The sequence below is a fragment of the Microplitis demolitor genome, chromosome 8 (genome assembly GCF_026212275.2).
Source record: "Microplitis demolitor isolate Queensland-Clemson2020A chromosome 8, iyMicDemo2.1a, whole genome shotgun sequence".
In the NCBI taxonomy this organism is placed as follows: Eukaryota; Metazoa; Arthropoda; class Insecta; order Hymenoptera; family Braconidae; genus Microplitis; species Microplitis demolitor.
In genome coordinates, this window is record NC_068552.1 from 16,459,910 (window position 1) to 16,477,349 (window position 17,440).

Genomic DNA, 17,440 nt, shown 5'->3' on the forward strand with positions numbered 1-17,440 from the left:
GTCTTTATGACTTTTTATTATTCATCAACTTTGTCACTAATTAATTTTAATTCTTCAGTGAAATTTAAATCTTTTGCAATAAAAAAAAAGTTTTATTATTTTATTATTGGTAATTATAAATAATAAAGGTTATAAAATTGACATTATATATAAACTTTTGATCAAAATTTAATAATTATTAAGGCGATTCTCAGACAATGCCCTCCCCCCCCTCCCAATTTTTTAAATTTTCAATGACTAAATTGTAATTACCGTATTAAAATTTTGATAATTGAAAAAAGGGTAACGCAGTTACAATTTCGCCGAGACAGATTTTTAGAAAAATTATTTAGTTGATATAAATTAGGAGTTAAACGAAATTTGGAAAATAATTTTCAGTAAAATCTTCATGGCAATAATTTTTGAAATAATAAGTTAAAATGTTTATAAACTCAAAATATACAAATACGTGTTTAGAAAATTCAAAATTCACTCGACGCATTTTTTTAAATTTTGTTATTTTAATTATTTAATTTTTTGTATAGGTAATTAAATAATTGTCAAGTGTCTGCTATATTTCCACTCATTCGTGGCAACATTATAATTTGGAATGTCAAATTTTTTAGGCTGACATTTATTTAACAAATTTCGTTTAACTTCTAATTAATAGCAACTGTCAGTATATTTTTGTTTTAAATCTATATCTCGTCGAAATTGTGACTGCGTTGTTCTTTTTCCAATTAACGCTTTAATTTTTTTCGAAATTAATTACTATAATTTGAATACTGTTTTGACAGTTCAAGGTCATTGAATATTTTCAAAAAGTGGAGAGGAGGCACTGCCTGAGAATACTCTTAATAATAATTTTAAAAAACTAATTTTTTAGTCCGATTTTAAATTTTTGGTTTCAAATAAAAAATAATTACAATTTTTATAAAAGTCACATTTACACGTTCAAATATTTTTTAAATATGAATTTTATTAAATAAAATATTCATGACATTAAAATTCATTACAGAAGACAACTTATAATTATAACATTAGATTCTAAAAATAGTTTAATTATCTGAGACTTAAAGTAATAATTAACGTTAATTATTCAGTATATAAAATACAAAAAAAAAAAAATTAAAAAAACTAGCAAGTCCTGACTTAAAGATCCTTTATGTCTAAATTAGTTACAGAGTCTCTTGTATTATATGCCTCTGCCAGATGACGGTTGATTTAAATCTTGCGGTGTAGTGAGATTTACTATGAACGTCTCTCACAGATATCAACATCAGTGATCCCGTTAGCAAGTGAATATAAGAAACGTGGTCATTATGAGACAACCGTGATGTGTCTAATCGGCTGTCCTTACAGCACACTGAGAGACAGATAGTGAATATATAATAAAATTTAAAAGATAAATTTTTATCCACCACCATCATCATTATCGTAATCAACATTACTTCACACATTTTGACTAACTAAACGCATCTCTTCGCTTTACTTCTCTATAATATACGTCTAGGTATAATATATAATAAAATAAAATAAACTATTCGAATCACGCTACATTTGAAAGTCGTTGCGTGACCATCAACCACAAAAGCCATCTTTTAATAATAATTCACGTATTAATCATTAAGAAGACATCAACGACGTTTAATGTAGCAACTGATGGCTTTTTATACGTTTATATATTTGAATTTAAAGAATTTCTTTGGACATTGCCCGTGGACAATGAAACTCTTAACCTGTTCACACGAACTGATGACTCATCTCTTGGATATGATCAACCGAGTCAAGTGAAAAGATTACTACTCTATTGTATTTTAATTTTAAAACTCTTCAATTAACAATTATCGTCTGCTCAATGCCCTTTTTACCGTCTAGTGGCTTGTCCCTTTTTTTTTTTCATTTCAATTTTTATTTTCTTCTTTGAATTGCCGGAGACTCATCTGTCCGATCTTGTCTATCTCATATATATGTATAAATGTATGTGTATGTGAGTGTGTGTGAATCATGTTGTCGTCTCACGGGATAGAAGTTGATGAACGCGACCCGAGTGATGGCATTGCCGACCGCGAATTCGTCTCTTTCAACCTGTACTGGCATTTGTGTCCCTTGTCTTTCTGTTAAAGGGAAAAAAGACTCGTTCACGTAGGTAGAGAAGAAGAACCGCGACTACGTGCTCGGTTGACTGTTGTTAGAGTTTTGCTATTATTATTATTGTTGTTGTTGTTGTTTTCCTTTATATGCTGCTGTTTTATAACGTCATACAGCTGCATTCGCGTTCTTTTTTTTCTTATTCACTCCCGGAAATCACGTTTTACGAGAGATTCCGCGATCTCTGTGATTTGAATGCAACAGCAGTTTGACTTTTTCCCCTCTTGTAATAGACCGACAGATATTTAAAGAGAAAATGTGATGTAGAGTGAGGGTGAGCCCTTTTGTTAAATCATAATAAGTAATAAGCATTCTTGTTTTTAAATGAAATAATTTGGGAAAAGGTTTTTTTGGAGTGAGGTAAAAAAAAAGTAAAAATTCAATAAAATAATTTTTTTTATTTTTTTATTTTTATAATTGTACTTTTTATTGAAACCTTTTTTCATCATCGTTTTTATATTTAAACGCACGGGATTGTGGCGGGATCATGTGGGGGACGACGATGGGAATTTATTTACACGCACTCTCTCTCGTTAAAATAATTCAAGACAGACACAAGTTAATTTTCAGACACCTACATGATGATGTCGTTTCATACTCTATCTATTATCGTCATCATAATCATAACCATCATAATTATCCTCATCGACCAGAGACAATGATTCAACAATTATTTATTTACTAATTTATTTTTGCTTGAAGTTAAATTAACGTGAGAATAAATTTTTATTGCATACTTAATGACGAATTAAATTATTACTTTTTTTCATCACACTGTTATTGATGAATCATTGTCTTTGACAAACGAAAATAATTATCGGAGGCAGTAAAAATTATATAATAATACAATCTATCATTTTTTCTTTCACTTTATCTAATATAAATCAAGTATCTATTATGTTATCTGATTTTTTTTTATTGAGTTTTAAGTTTTTAAAACTTGCAAATCAATAAACTATGGACATAAATCTAATATAAAATAAAAACGCGTTAATTAAAAAAAAATTTTTTTTTCTCTAGACCAAATAAAATATTAAATGAACGTTTACAATTGCACATACGTTATCAATTATTATTCTTTTAATTATTATAATTTTATAATTATAAATGATATATAAAAAGTCATACTTAATTATCATTAATTTTTTCTTTATATACAATTAACTCGACACATAATTTATTATTAAAAATTTATAAAGTATTTTTAATTAACTGTATTTTTAATAATTTCTTTTAATTGAGACAACTTAGCGTTATTTTAACATCACAATAATTGTGAATATTTATATAAAGATTAACTATTGTACAGTACATAAAAATCTTTTTCGCTCGTTTAATTATATTTATTTATTTATTATTTTATCAAACACGAGCCATTACAATCAATCATACACTTATTACTTTAATTAATTAATTAATTAATTTAATTTAATTTAATTAATATATAAAATAATAAAACAGTAAAAACAAAGTACAGAGTATAAACGTACAGTAATAATAATAATGTTTAAAACACATACGATTACAATAATAAAATAATAAAAATAATATTAATATTTATTTATAATTATAATTAAAAATATAAAAGAATAATAAACTATCGTACGTGTGATTTGACGGTAAAATGTCATCGTACATGATTATCACAATGTTGTCTGGAGGAATGTACCGAACTGCTGCTAAACGTTACATTATCAGACGTATATTATGTCATAAATTTATATTTATATACATATATATGTTTATATACATATATATTTATATAAACGTGAATGCTTGAGCGTATCACAACCCTAGAGCCTATAGTTACGGTACATCAATCTTAAAATTCTAAAAAGTACCCTTAAGATTTTTGAAAATTTTATTAAAACTTAATTACATTTTTTTTTAAATTTAAAAATAAAATAAAATATTAAAGTAAAAAAAAAAGAAATTCTAGCTATGAAGTCTAAGATTAATATTAGAGGAATGGAAAATAGTATATAGAGGTTGGGGCCATCTTCCGGGAAGACAATCCACGCTTAATAAAATTAATAAGTACAGAATATGTACATATGTACAACGATAACAATTGTGCATTATCATTATCATTAATTATAATTGTGTGAGAGTTGAGTGATTTATTGTCACGTCTTAGCGTTTTATCGGCGAGTATTATTACACCCTACGGCACACAGCGTGCTATGCGGTACATTATACTTTTTTGTCCACTATTTTATTTTACTGGTACTGGATATACTTTATGATTATCATTATTATTATTATCATTATCATTATCATTATTATTATTATTATTATATTTGAAGTACTTTCTTGGATATGCTAGTACTGGTGTTAGTGGTACTCGGATTGTATTGGGCGTATCATTCATTCTCTGATCCTGTAGAATTTAAAAACAAGTGTCGGAGACTTATTCACTTGATCTCGGTGTGCGCTATGGACTATTATATAGAGGAAGGTAGTACTCTCGGCCATAAATGAACAACAAAGTCCGACATTGCAGGCACGCGGCAACGGGAATATTGTCTGATGATGTGTCTTGTAGTTAGACCCCCGTGACACAGGCCAACAAGGCTGTCCTTTTAAGATAAATTTAAAATCTGCGTACTTTCCTTTGTTGTATTCCTCTCGCTGTTTTTTTATTATCTCATAATCTCTCTGCTACAATATATATCTCTTATATCTTATATTATATGTATATATTTATATATATATTTATTTATTTATTTATATATTTATATATATTTTTATGTATAAATTTCTCTGTATCGTTTTTTTTTATTTTTTTTTTTTTTATATTATTAATACTACAATCTATATATTGATGGCCGTGAACAGTCGTACCTTTTTCTTTATTATCAAGGTTTTGAAGAATAAAATGAGGACCAAGTAAGTCTTTATGTTGATGCGGCTTGACTGTGGATCCGGCCACTCGACTAAATGTCATTTAAATTCAATCACTCGGTATTATAAACACCACGGCACGATGCAATAAGTTAAAATATATTACAATCGTGCGGAAATTATTCATCATAATATATAAAATCACGATACTCTTGACTAAATCATGAAATAAATGTCTGATTAAACGTGTACAGTTAGCACCTGACGTGGAACTATTTGAGCGCTCGTTCCGGGTTGTTGCTGTTGAGGCGGTGGTTGATGCGAGTAAGCGGGCTCTTGAAGACGTGGTTTTGTATAGGGTTTATGAAGGCTTTCTTCATAAGAAAAACTCGCGGTATTATTTCTCGCCTCGGCGCTTGTTGGTTTGTAGAGAGGAGGCAAACGATGCCGTCCTTCCTCAGCAACCATTTCGAGGCTTTCTTCAGCGGGTCCTAGAGCACCCAAAGACATACCTGAGAGTGGTCTTACGATGGAGACTCTCGGTTCACCGGTATCCGAGTCTTTAAGTGGGTTTGCGTATCTCCTGAGATTTTCTTCATTCTGTAAATTATTAGACTTCTCGTCGAGATCACTGCGGTGCCGATGCAATGAAGTTTCACTGCTCGTTGTTGCAGTTAATCCGGATCTCTGTCTTGATCTTAAGTACCAGAGACCGCCCAAGAGCGCCAGTATAAGAACAGTAGCAAGCGCACCGCCAAGTACGGCAACGTATCCGCTGCTACTGGAGCTATTTGACGCGTTTATAGGATCAGTGAGCAGTGCCGTCTCGACTTTGACTTCTAATACTGAGGCCAGAGTCAGAGGCCTGCTTATGGGTCTACTCAGAGCCTCGCCTAGATCACGTGCTGCGTCTACAGCCGCTTCTGAGAATATTGTCACCTCAATAGTGTCATTATCGCCTGGTTTTAAGTCGCACAGTAGTACGACAGATTGGGGTCTTCGTGGATCTGCCAGCAGTCTTCTTAATTGTCTACATAATAGCTCTACAGAGGTACCGGGTGCTAAAGTGTCTCTTCTCAATAAAATTGTAAGTCTTGAACAAGTTGGGCCAGGAATAGCTTGACCTGGCCAACAGGAAGGTGGAGCTGGAAGTGCTGGAGGTCCAACTCTTCTGCCAGTCTCAACAGGTCGACATTCGCCCCACGGAGAACATGATGGTGCTAAGCAACTTTCTCCTGGTGACGGTACACAGACTTCGTGTGCTAGACAAGATGTTCCATTGAGACAATTTCCCTGGCCACACCACACATTGCTGCATTGATTTTTACCATTGCGACATTCGCAAACATTACAGTCATTATCCCACGTAGTTGCACTACAACCGGCTCCACTTGGTGTCCTTATTTCACAGTGAATACCTGTTCTACTGGGTGGACATATACACGAGTAACTGGCGATACCATCGATACACGTAGCTCCACCCATACACGGATCACTTGCACACTCGTTGACATTAATCCGGCAATCTGGTCCGGTAAATCCTGGAGCACACTCACATCTAAACCAATTAACACCGTCTACGCATCGACCGCCATTCAAACACGGCAATGGTTGACAGTCATCCACGTCTTTACGGCAGTTCGGACCTTCAAAACCCTCACGGCAGATACAACGATATCCGCCGTCCGCAGTATTGACGCAAGTCGCGCCATTCTCACATGGAGTACTTGCACACGCTGGCGAAGCTATGTGACACGCAGCGCCTTCCCATCCTGGGGTACAGTGACATGTGAACCCATCACCGTGATCTTGACATGTACCACCGTGTCTACATGTTACTGGTTCACAATGACCGCCTCTCAGTGTACACGTTTTACCTTTCCAGCCGCCTCGGCACTCGCATGTAAAGTCTGCCACTCCGTCTATGCATGTTCCATTGTTGCGACAGGGCGAGTTTGTACACTCGTCAACATCTGGAATTACAGAATTAAGAATCATGGAAAATGTGTCAGTGCTAATTGATCATATTTTTTTTTTACGAGCAATAGATTTTATTAACAGAGGTATAATAAAAAGTGAATGGTGAAGCAACGGTTAAGGGTCAACTATTTATTGTAGAGTGTGGAAAAAATTTTATAATTTTAGATTCGAGTTAGCAATTAGCATCTCTTTGAATATCATTGTATATAAGTGTTAATTTATTGCAAAAGATAATGATCGTAAAGATAAAAGTAGAGAAGAGCTTTAGTAGAAGATGTAAAAAGATAATTACCTTCATCACAAAGGTCACCAGTCCAACCTTCTTGGCAAATGCACTGGAACGAATTAATAAGATCTACGCAGGTACCACCGTTGAGACAAGGATTCCCACGGCAATCGTTGATATTCTCATGGCAGCGTTGACCGGTGTAACCAGGATCACAAATGCAAATTCCATTGCTGCATCTACCACGTCCACTGCAGGGCGTTCCTTCACTCCCACATCCTGGACTGCCGTCGTCCAGCCGGATCTGGGGATCGTGTGCTGCCAGTTCGGAGCAGTTTTTACCCTGCCATTGTGCGGGACAGTGACAGTAATAGTCAGTCTGAGTGTTGAAACACGGTGACGAATTCCTGCAAGGATTAGGATTGCAGTGGTCTTTGACAATTTCACACTGATGCCCAGTGTAACCCACAGGACAAACACACTCGTATGCGTTTACTAAATCTCGGCATTCTCCACCATTCTGACAGGGTTTAAATGCACACTCATCGATATCAACGTCGCAGTCTTTGCCCGAATAACCAGGGTTACATGAACAGTGATAGTCGTTAACTAAATCAATACAGAGGGCTCCGTGTTGACATTGACCCACGCAGTCGTCTATATTTTTAGTGCAATTTTTTCCCGTGAACCCACTTCGACATCGGCATCTATTAACAGATAAATATTTTAAATTAATAATTTATTTCTAAATAATTTTCTCACGAGTATCAAGTCAAAAAAACAATTATTACCAATAATTAAATGATCAATTAATTATTGTTAATACTCAATAGTTAATTGCAGAGATAAAATCATACAAGGACAAAAAATAATAGATAATGATTCAGCCGTTATTAATTACCTGTAATCTCCAGCAAGGTTGACACAGGTTATTGAGTTTTTGCACGGTGACTCTTTGAGATTACACTCATCAACGTCAAACTGACAGAGTGTGCCTTGCCATGCAGCTGGACAATGACATATGAATTCATTTTTTCCATCGACACAAGTACCGCCGTTCTGACAAGGCTGGGATGCACACTCATCGACATCTGTTGCACAATAAGGACCCGAAAATCCTGGCGCACATTGACACTCTGCCGTTTCACCCAGTTCAACACACGTAGCACCATTTAAACAGGGATTTGATGCACACGGATTGTCAACTTTTTCACATGACGAACCGGAAAAACCGTCGGGACATGTACACCGATACTGATCTGGAGCAGTATTCTCGCACGTTCCGCCATTCTGACATGGCTCATGTGTGCCACAATAATTTAGATCTTGATCACAGAGAATTCCTCCCCAATTTGTGTCACATATGCACTGCCAGCTTGACCCATTGCAGTACCCGTGTTTACATCCTGGATACGGCGTACACTGGTCGCAAAGTTCTCCACGCCACCCATGACGACATTTGCATTCGCCGCTTGTGTTACAGTGACCGTGAATTGGATGACAACCTTCTTTACACACCGCTAAACAAATAAAACGAGTATAAATTATTATTTAACAATCGAGAGCTTTTTAATTTCAATTATTTAATTAACGCATAATTTTTTCGGCTTTTATAAATACACAAATAAAATGAATATTTATAAATATGTCATGGAAAAAAAAAAAAAAATTCGTGGGAATATTTAAGCGGCTGTTTCTGATGATGTGGATTGGCTCAAATTAATTCATGACTCAAGGGTTTAATATATTAATGAATACAACGGTAGTTTTATCTTTTTTTATTTTATTTATATGAATATAAAAATGAGATCGTCGTGGCGGTCCTAGACAGCCATAAATTTTGTTTTAAATTTATGGGTTTTTTTTTACCATGTCTATAATGATTCATAAAAAAAAAAGAAGCATCCTAAGGACAGAATTTATTTGTACTCTTAATAAGAAAAATTAAATTGATAATAATAATTATCATATATTTAATAATAATTAATAAAAGAAAAAGAAAATTTTTAATTTTATACATACATTAAATTTAATGTTTATTGATATGGTTGTCCGTGACATGAAACTAAATTATCATGATTATCAGTATTAGCACACACGAGCAAGTATATAAGTGATGATTTGTACGTAGTACATATTCTTGGAAAGAACATAAACATAAACTATTATTTTAATGAGGTTACTTTAACGAAATAAAAATAAAATAAGTACAAATAAAAATACAAAATGAAGAAAAAAATAATAAATATATAAATGATAATAATAATAAATAAAAAAATAACCCGTGCAGTTAATTTCACAAGACTTGAAGATTGAAGGTTCGAGTCATGAAACCGAGATTAGAGTCATCGTCAAGATGAACGAGAAACATTGACGTCAGGTAATAAACAATAATGCTTCACGTCCTCCGTGAGATAGAATTAAAAATTATCATCGGCAACTTTACTTTTCATAATTCAGCTAAGTGAATAAAAAAAGTTAAATGAAAAACAGAAAACTATAAATAAATAAATATATATATATTTATTTATTTAATTGCAGATAAGACATGGTATATACATGTGCTCTTTTTACCGTTACATCACATGCGCCAGCAGCGCGTCTTTTGATTAATAGTACAGCTTCTAACTCTTTTTTATCTGGACAACAGACATTTACGTATATTTATACGACTGCATAGTGAATACTCAAGTCAAGGTAAACTAAATGACGATGCATAGTAAAGTAATCAGTAGACATTATAAATAAAAAATTCCACACGTCTTTGGTCTGTGGCTTTCTATGCCCTGTCCGAGTATCAATCCCGTCAACTTTAACCCTATCTCTGTATGGTATTTGAAAAGAAAAGAAAAAAATAATAATCCATCAAATACTTTTGATGCTCCACATTTTCTCTGGATAGAAGTAATTTGGTCCTTTCGATCAAGCATTTATAAATGCCGAGACATATAACAAGTGAACGTTGACTAAGACCGACATCAAGATGACAGAGAGTGATAAAAAAAAAAAAAAGAAGAAATAATAAAAGAAATAAAACAAGCAAAGAGATGGGAATAATCCTTCGTCACGGTATCTATATGTATTATTATTCTCATACGATCTTTATCCCCACGACTATTAAAACCGATCCAACGTTAAGCGACGACGAACGGCAAGTGTTCGGTCTTTGATTCTCATAGAAGTGAAACTGTAAGGCATACATACATATAGCATACATACATAGATATCAGCATATATTAGTTGATAGTTTGCTAAAGTCTTAGCTAAAGTCATAGCTAAAACCGTGCGAAGAAGATGGTTGCCGTGGTGTGTTGAGAAGTCGTGGAGTGAAATTTACCAGCGACCTTTCAATGACAAAAATGCTGAAGCCAGTTTTCTCGCTACGTACATTATATATTTATATACCGAGGTTTATAAACATTGCTCTCTAGCGTATAGCGAGAGGTAAAGACTCATATAGATATATATATAAATAAATATCTATAGAAGCATTTAAGATTTTCCCTTCCCTTCCATTCCATTCTCTCGAGCTGTATTATATATTATATCTATATACCAAGTAGTAGGTTGAAAGGACGATGGGAATCTTATCCATGAACCCCTGGAGCTATGAAGAAGGTCTGCTAGCCTACTTAAAAATGTTTTTTAATGTTAAAACGTTTAAGAGTTTTAAGTATACAAGTATAAAAGATTTTTCATCATCGTCTTTAGTTTGATGATGGTTATGACGGTTACGATGGTATTTGCTCGGGTAAGAGAGCAAAAAAAGTAACATAACGACGAAAGGGAATGAGAAACGGCAATAGCAGTGGCAGCTGGTGAGTGATGCATTTACGAGGAGGCGGAAGTAACGATTAGCCAGCGAAGAAAGAGCTTTTATATTAAATCATCACGAGATAGCCTATTGTAACTTAGGCGCTGGGTATGTCTGTTTAGTTGGTGTCGTCGTAGAAAGACCTCTCGCGTGATACTCATGACGGTCAGCTGACCTATACCTTTATGTCAAGAATCGTACGACATATCGTCGTTATGACGTGTGTCCTGTTCGTTTCTATGACGCTCATCTTTATGGATGATATATATATATTTAAAGCATTAAGACATACAGCGCACACTCATCCGTATCGCTGAGATAATTCATCTGTTTTACGAGCGACCTCCGCCCGGGCGTTCATCTTGCATTACTCATCAACGCGATAATCAAATTAGTTATTATTTGTTTGTTTATTTAAAAATATTAATTGTTGTTGTTGTTGTTGTTGTGGTAGTTGATGATGTATGAAAAAAGAAGTCATGTAAGAGACGCGTTTTCTATTTAAAGTGAAAGGTCAACTGGGGATTTAGTATTTTTTCTCACGCCGACGGCTACCGTTAAGCAATTTCTTGTGAGAGACGCTTGATTGCGCTATCTGACACTTTAAACTCACGTCTATGCAAAATATAATAATATCAACGCTCTCGCGAGCTAGTAATGAAGGCCAAGCGAGCATTCTCTGGTTGAATTACTCGTGTTTTAGACGACATTTAGGAATCTCATATTTTTTTTCTTAGTTTAATTATTTTATTCTTCTCGTGACAAAAGTAATTATTATTAATTTTTACTTTACTCATCAAGGACACTCTTATACTTTTTTTTTAATTATTATAAATTGCCGGTATTTCAAAGAAGTTTAAAAAAAAAATTCAGTTTTTTCGGGACGTGTACAAAATGATAATGAATTATGTAACTTTTGTCTAAAAATAAGTAAATATAAATTTACATTTTATATGAAGACAAACTCACCTGTCTCACAGTCGGCGCCTTTCCAGCCATGTATGCAAACTTTATCACCGTTTTCGTCGCAGGTGTAGTGCCCGAATATGTCGTCCCGCGGCCGACAAAATTTCGTGCACGTTGCGTTGTAATAATGATCGGCACACTGGACCCGTAAACGATACGTAAGATGTGCGTTTCGTCCTTGATGATTTAAGGTGTGCCACGTAGTACCCGGAAGGACGATGCCACTGTAACTCGCCTCTTCGATTGTTCCACCATTGGGCTCGTCTCGTGCCTGCAGAATCAGCGTGAATTGACGCTGAAAAAGGAAAAGATCAATTAGCCATAATCGATCATACCCGCTTGGGAATTGTCTTACAAATATCGACATTTATTTGTGCTCGTGCATCCATATAATCCATTTAGTACACATATATATGTATGTATCTGTCATTTAATTTATTTCAAATGTCCTAACATAGTGCGTGTCCACGCATGGAAGATACAGGCTTCCAAAAATGGCAAACACAGCAAGAAAGTGATACATATGTTATTTTTTTATCTGTCTTCAAGTTACAGTTTAATTATCACAAATCAACTAACTTTTATAATGTCCCTGCTACTCTATTACAACTATCTACTTATGTGCTGATAATAAAGTGGCTTTTGACCACTGCAACTCAGCGTAAATAATAATTACATTAATTATTATTATTATTAATGTTTTTATATTTTTTATATTCGCCTTATAATGTCAACAGTCCCACGGTTGAGAGTATATTCAATGCCGTTATGAGACAATACATTTGTTTGCAGGTTGCATTCCATACTTGATGAAATACCTATCTGATGATACGTTGAAGAACGCATTGAATTCTTTAGTAAGGAGTTCCGGATATGTTTTTATTTTATTTTATTTTATTTTATTTAAATTTATATTTTTAACATCTACTTTTCTTAGAGGTCAATGTGTTAATATACAGCAAGTTAGGTTTAATAGTATGTACAGTGAGTGAAGAGAAAATAAAATTTTAAAAAAATAAGAATGAGCGACTTGGCGGACGTTGAGACTTTAACGACCAGGTTAGATTGCCGCGCCTGATCGAACGAGCCATGAGTGACGGTCGGTTGATGCAATAAATAAATACCAATTGTATGTGTGTGTACGTGTACATGGGATGTCTTTTGTGTTTTCGTATCAGCGAGCGGGATGATAGGATGCGTCGATGCGTTTGTTGTTTTTTCATGTACTCCGTTTGTATTAAATGTTATGCGAATTCATCCATCCGTCTGTAGTTGTTTATTTGTGTGTATTGGCCTCCATACATTTATAAATACTCTTCTTTACTAAGTACTGAGAAGATAGTTATTTTGAGATTGCTGCAGACAGAGTCCAGAGTAGAGTAGAGACTGAAAGTCTGAAGCAATCGCGAGTGGGAGATCTCATGTGTACTCCATAACGAGTCGAGAGGAAGTAAACGGCGGATTCGGTACTCTGTGGATAACAATCGAGAAAGTAACGTCGGAAATTTAAGACTGATGTACGATATTTTGTGCGTGGGTGTGTACTTATATACTGTACTTACTGTCTACATTACACACAAAGACTTGGTTCAATGCTGGATGTCGGTTATAGCAGCCGCAGTGCCAGCAGTAGTTAGTAGTAGTGGTAATGCATGTCCAGACAGACGAATCACTATAAAGTCTGTACATATATATATATGTATATGTATATAATAATGTAGTCGATGAGCACCTAGAAGTAGTAGATGAGAACTAATTGGTGTTAATTGGTGGCTCGCTCGAAGCTCGGCTTTCCCACGCCCGCGACTTTTACGCTCGCATTTATTTTACTTTTTTTTCCTGCTTCGTCATACTCGTTTAGTCCTGCTAATGCCGCAGCTACTGTTTGCGCTTCATTTTTTTTATTTTTCTTCACACCTCGTATGTGCACATGTGAAGATTATTCTAATTTATATTACTTATTTAGTTGCGATGCTTTAGAACTTGACGGAGAGAAAGAATAATAATAACAATAAAAAAACAAATAAGAAGGGGAAGGATAAGAAGAAGAGCAAATGTAATACGTTATGTAGTGAGTAGTGTTTTGAAGAATGGCTTTGAAGCGCGCCCGGTTTCGCAAATGTAATTTCTCTAGCCCTTTTCTCTCTTGTCTTTTATTCGATGTTAGTTTTATTTTAAGCTATACATTGTAGCTGTACTTTGCAGCATATATCCTTATATTAGACTTTCAACTTTGTTGCCAGAGGAAGAGCTCAGTGGGCGGTCGCGATCGGTGTACGACACGCTCGTGAGGCATAATCGAGACTTAATTTTTTATCGTCTAGAAAAATTTTTACTAAACACATTCTTATTAATAAAATATGAATTTTTGTTTTCTTTACTGCATATTTTTTATTAATGGACTGGAAAGATCTGTATTATTTATTTTGACGATCCGGGAGGTCGCGGAAGAAATTCCGCTTCCGTTAGTAGAACATCTACTAAGAATACTAATGATTTGGGTTTGTTGGATCGCCCGAGGCTCATCCGGTTGTATTGCGTAGGTACAATACAGGAACCGTAATAATCAGGCGTTTAGATCGATTGTACGCGCAAGTTCCGGCGAAAGCCTTTATATATAATATATATGTATATTTGTATTCTTCTTTTTATTTTTCTATTTGCTGCTTGTGTTTTTTGTGTTTTGTACAGAGTTCTATTATGGATAGAGTAGATGTGTGTATTTATTAATGTAATCTAAGAGGAATAGAATAGAATAACGAAAAAGAGACTGGACTCTCGACTAAGAACAATAAACTTCCTGTACCCGGTGTATTTTTTTTAATTGTTAAAAATAATCAACAATTCTTATTACTTCAATAGCTCATGCGACCTAGAAGACTCTAGTCTTCTTAGTAATTCAGTATTTATTTAATGAAATAAATAATTTATTTTTTGCTTGGTATGTGTGATCTAATTAAGGTGAATAATATTTTAGAGTGACGGTAGAAATAGTGATAAAAAAATAAGTGTTTAGGTCATTGTATTTAGTTTAAATGAATTGCTGTAGAGTTTATTAAATGAAGGAGTGCTACTTTTGTCAGGTGGTTCTAACGAGATTGTCGACGTCGCCGGAGGGAGTCGTAAAAAATTGTCGCGTCGTCGAGTCAGGCGTCAAGGCACGTAGCTAATACCTCATCGACGACGTTATATCCACATAGTCTACGGTCTACCTGTAATCCGGAGAGACCAAGATGACATGTGTGCGTGAGAAGCTTGGATTATACTTTTATTTATTTATATATATATATATATATATATATATATATATATATATATATATATATGCGTATACTTGCACGCGGATGACTAGAACACCGTAGTTGTTGTCTCTGTTCTCTATGTCAGTCACCGAGCCTCGCGTTTCGCGGAAAAGATCGAACAACTTGTACGTGAGGACGCGTACAAAGTCCTCTACTCGATGGATATATATATATATATATATATATATATATATATATATATATATATATATGTTGTATTTATATTTTTGTATGTGTGTGTAGATGCCAATAGGTATAGAAAGACGTGAAGGCACGATGACTCCCTCGAGCTCTCTTTTTTTTCTTGATGGCGTCCTAAATCGTAGTCGCGGCATCATCGGAGATTCAAACGACTTCAATGAACATAGAATAGAGTAGAATAGCTAATTTAAATTTAAGGAAGCTCTTGAAATTTCTCACGCCGTTTGTATGTGTGTTGGAATCATTTTTTTTCTTATTTTTTTTTTTTTTTTGTTTTAGGTGTTTTTTTTTTATTATGATATCTATGATATATTATTTCTAAAAATATATAGCCCATTTTATAGTACATAGGGGAATCTGATCCCCAATGAATAATGATAATAATAAGAATCATGATAATAATAATAAAAGGCAGAAGGTCGATGCTTTAGCTGCAAAGGGTCCAAGGACGAGCATATCTCCTCTACTCGGAGGTCTCTCGAGAATTCTTCGATCGCGATGATGCACACGGGGGATTCAGAGTGGAAGAGAAGAAATGAAGAATATAATTGAGAAGTTGGTTGAGCTAAAATTAAAAAAATTTTTTTTACCGTTTTTTTAAATCTAAAATTTTAATCAACTTAATTTTTTGTCCAACATTTTCGAAATATTGAATTAATATTTTTCATCAGAATATTTATCAAGTTTCTCATTGATTTAATAATCACTTTATTATTTTTTTTTTCTTCATCGTGTTGCAAAAAAGTTTTACATGATTGCGTGTGTTTAATAATTAAACCGAATGCTTAAGGACAAGTAATATAAAATTAACTCTGAATATATAATATACAATCGTGAGTCTTGAAAAATTAACCTGAGAGTTTAAAAAACATCATGTGTAGCGCTCAGGGCATGGCAGAAAATTCACTTATACTTCCGTGACATCGGAATTTATTTATCTTTTAACACACCCGAATTCGTGAAAATAAATGTTTAAAATTTTGTTTCTCAACAGTTTCGACCCATGTTAAGATTTAGATATTTCCCATAGATAAATAGCTCTGATAATTTATTTTAGGAAATATCAGACAAGTATCGAAACTGACATGACGAGTATGTGAAAGACGCGGCAGTAGTGGCTCCTACCCCTAATTAGCCGAATAGCCTTTAGAAATTTTTTATTATTCAATAATTGAATTTCTAAATTTTTTTACTCATAAAAATAACAATTTTTAATTTACATAGATTATAAAATTAGATAAAAACAATAAAATATAAATTTGAAAGCAAATTAGTCCGGTTCTCAAGTATAAGTTTAAGTTATAAAGAACGGAGAGCCACTGCGATTCTCCGTTGGTTGGTCTTGGACGTATATACTGACGAGGGGTAAGGCGAAAAGCCGAAAAGAGGTTTGGTATGCGGCTCGCGGAGCAAGTTCACACACGTTTAAACCTGAGTGAGGTAGAATGAGACTGCGGAGGAAGCAACGGAGAAAGAGAGTTTCTCTGTTAAAAAGATGTAAAAGAGTAAAAAGGGAAAAAATGAAAGAGGATAGAGATTAATGTATAGAGTATATGGTTGTACATACATCCATACATTCATACAACCATACATACAAACAAGAGAAAGGAAGATAAGACGAGAAGAGATGAGAGTAAAAAACAGAGAAGCCGTTGCCTAAACCGTGGCGACATATCTCCTCATTTACATACGCCATTATACACCTGTGATGCACATCTCGTCTTATGTATGTGTATACATAAATACATACAAATCCATGCACACTCACCCACACAATATTTAAACGTATGCATACGTCAAGTGGACGAAAGAATACACAACTCGCAGTCTTTACATATAATGTCTATACAATCTCGTCACGTGTATACTAATACTCATACGTGTGTTTGTAGGCGGTTTTTTTTTTATTATTCTTATTGCACTGGTTCAGGTACTTTTTTTTTTTTTTTTTTTTTTTTTTTATAAATGTTATTTTTT

At 34.0% G+C, this 17,440-nt stretch overlaps 1 protein-coding gene across 1 annotated transcript in view; it reads right to left on the minus strand.

Moving 5' to 3' along the window:
- Positions 1-3,462: 3,462 nt before the first annotated feature.
- The window catches only part of LOC103578867 (protein jagged-1b), a 34,916-nt gene continuing 20,938 nt past the window's right edge, over positions 3,463-17,440 (minus strand). Inside the window, exons 3-6 of the mRNA XM_008560108.2 lie at positions 11,964-12,255; positions 8,082-8,700; positions 7,247-7,887; positions 3,463-6,947 (exon numbers count right to left, since the gene is read on the minus strand). Coding sequence (XP_008558330.1) covers positions 5,215-6,947; positions 7,247-7,887; positions 8,082-8,700; positions 11,964-12,255 — 3,285 coding nt within the window. The 3' untranslated portion in view covers positions 3,463-5,214. The remainder of the gene's footprint in view (positions 6,948-7,246; positions 7,888-8,081; positions 8,701-11,963; positions 12,256-17,440) is intronic.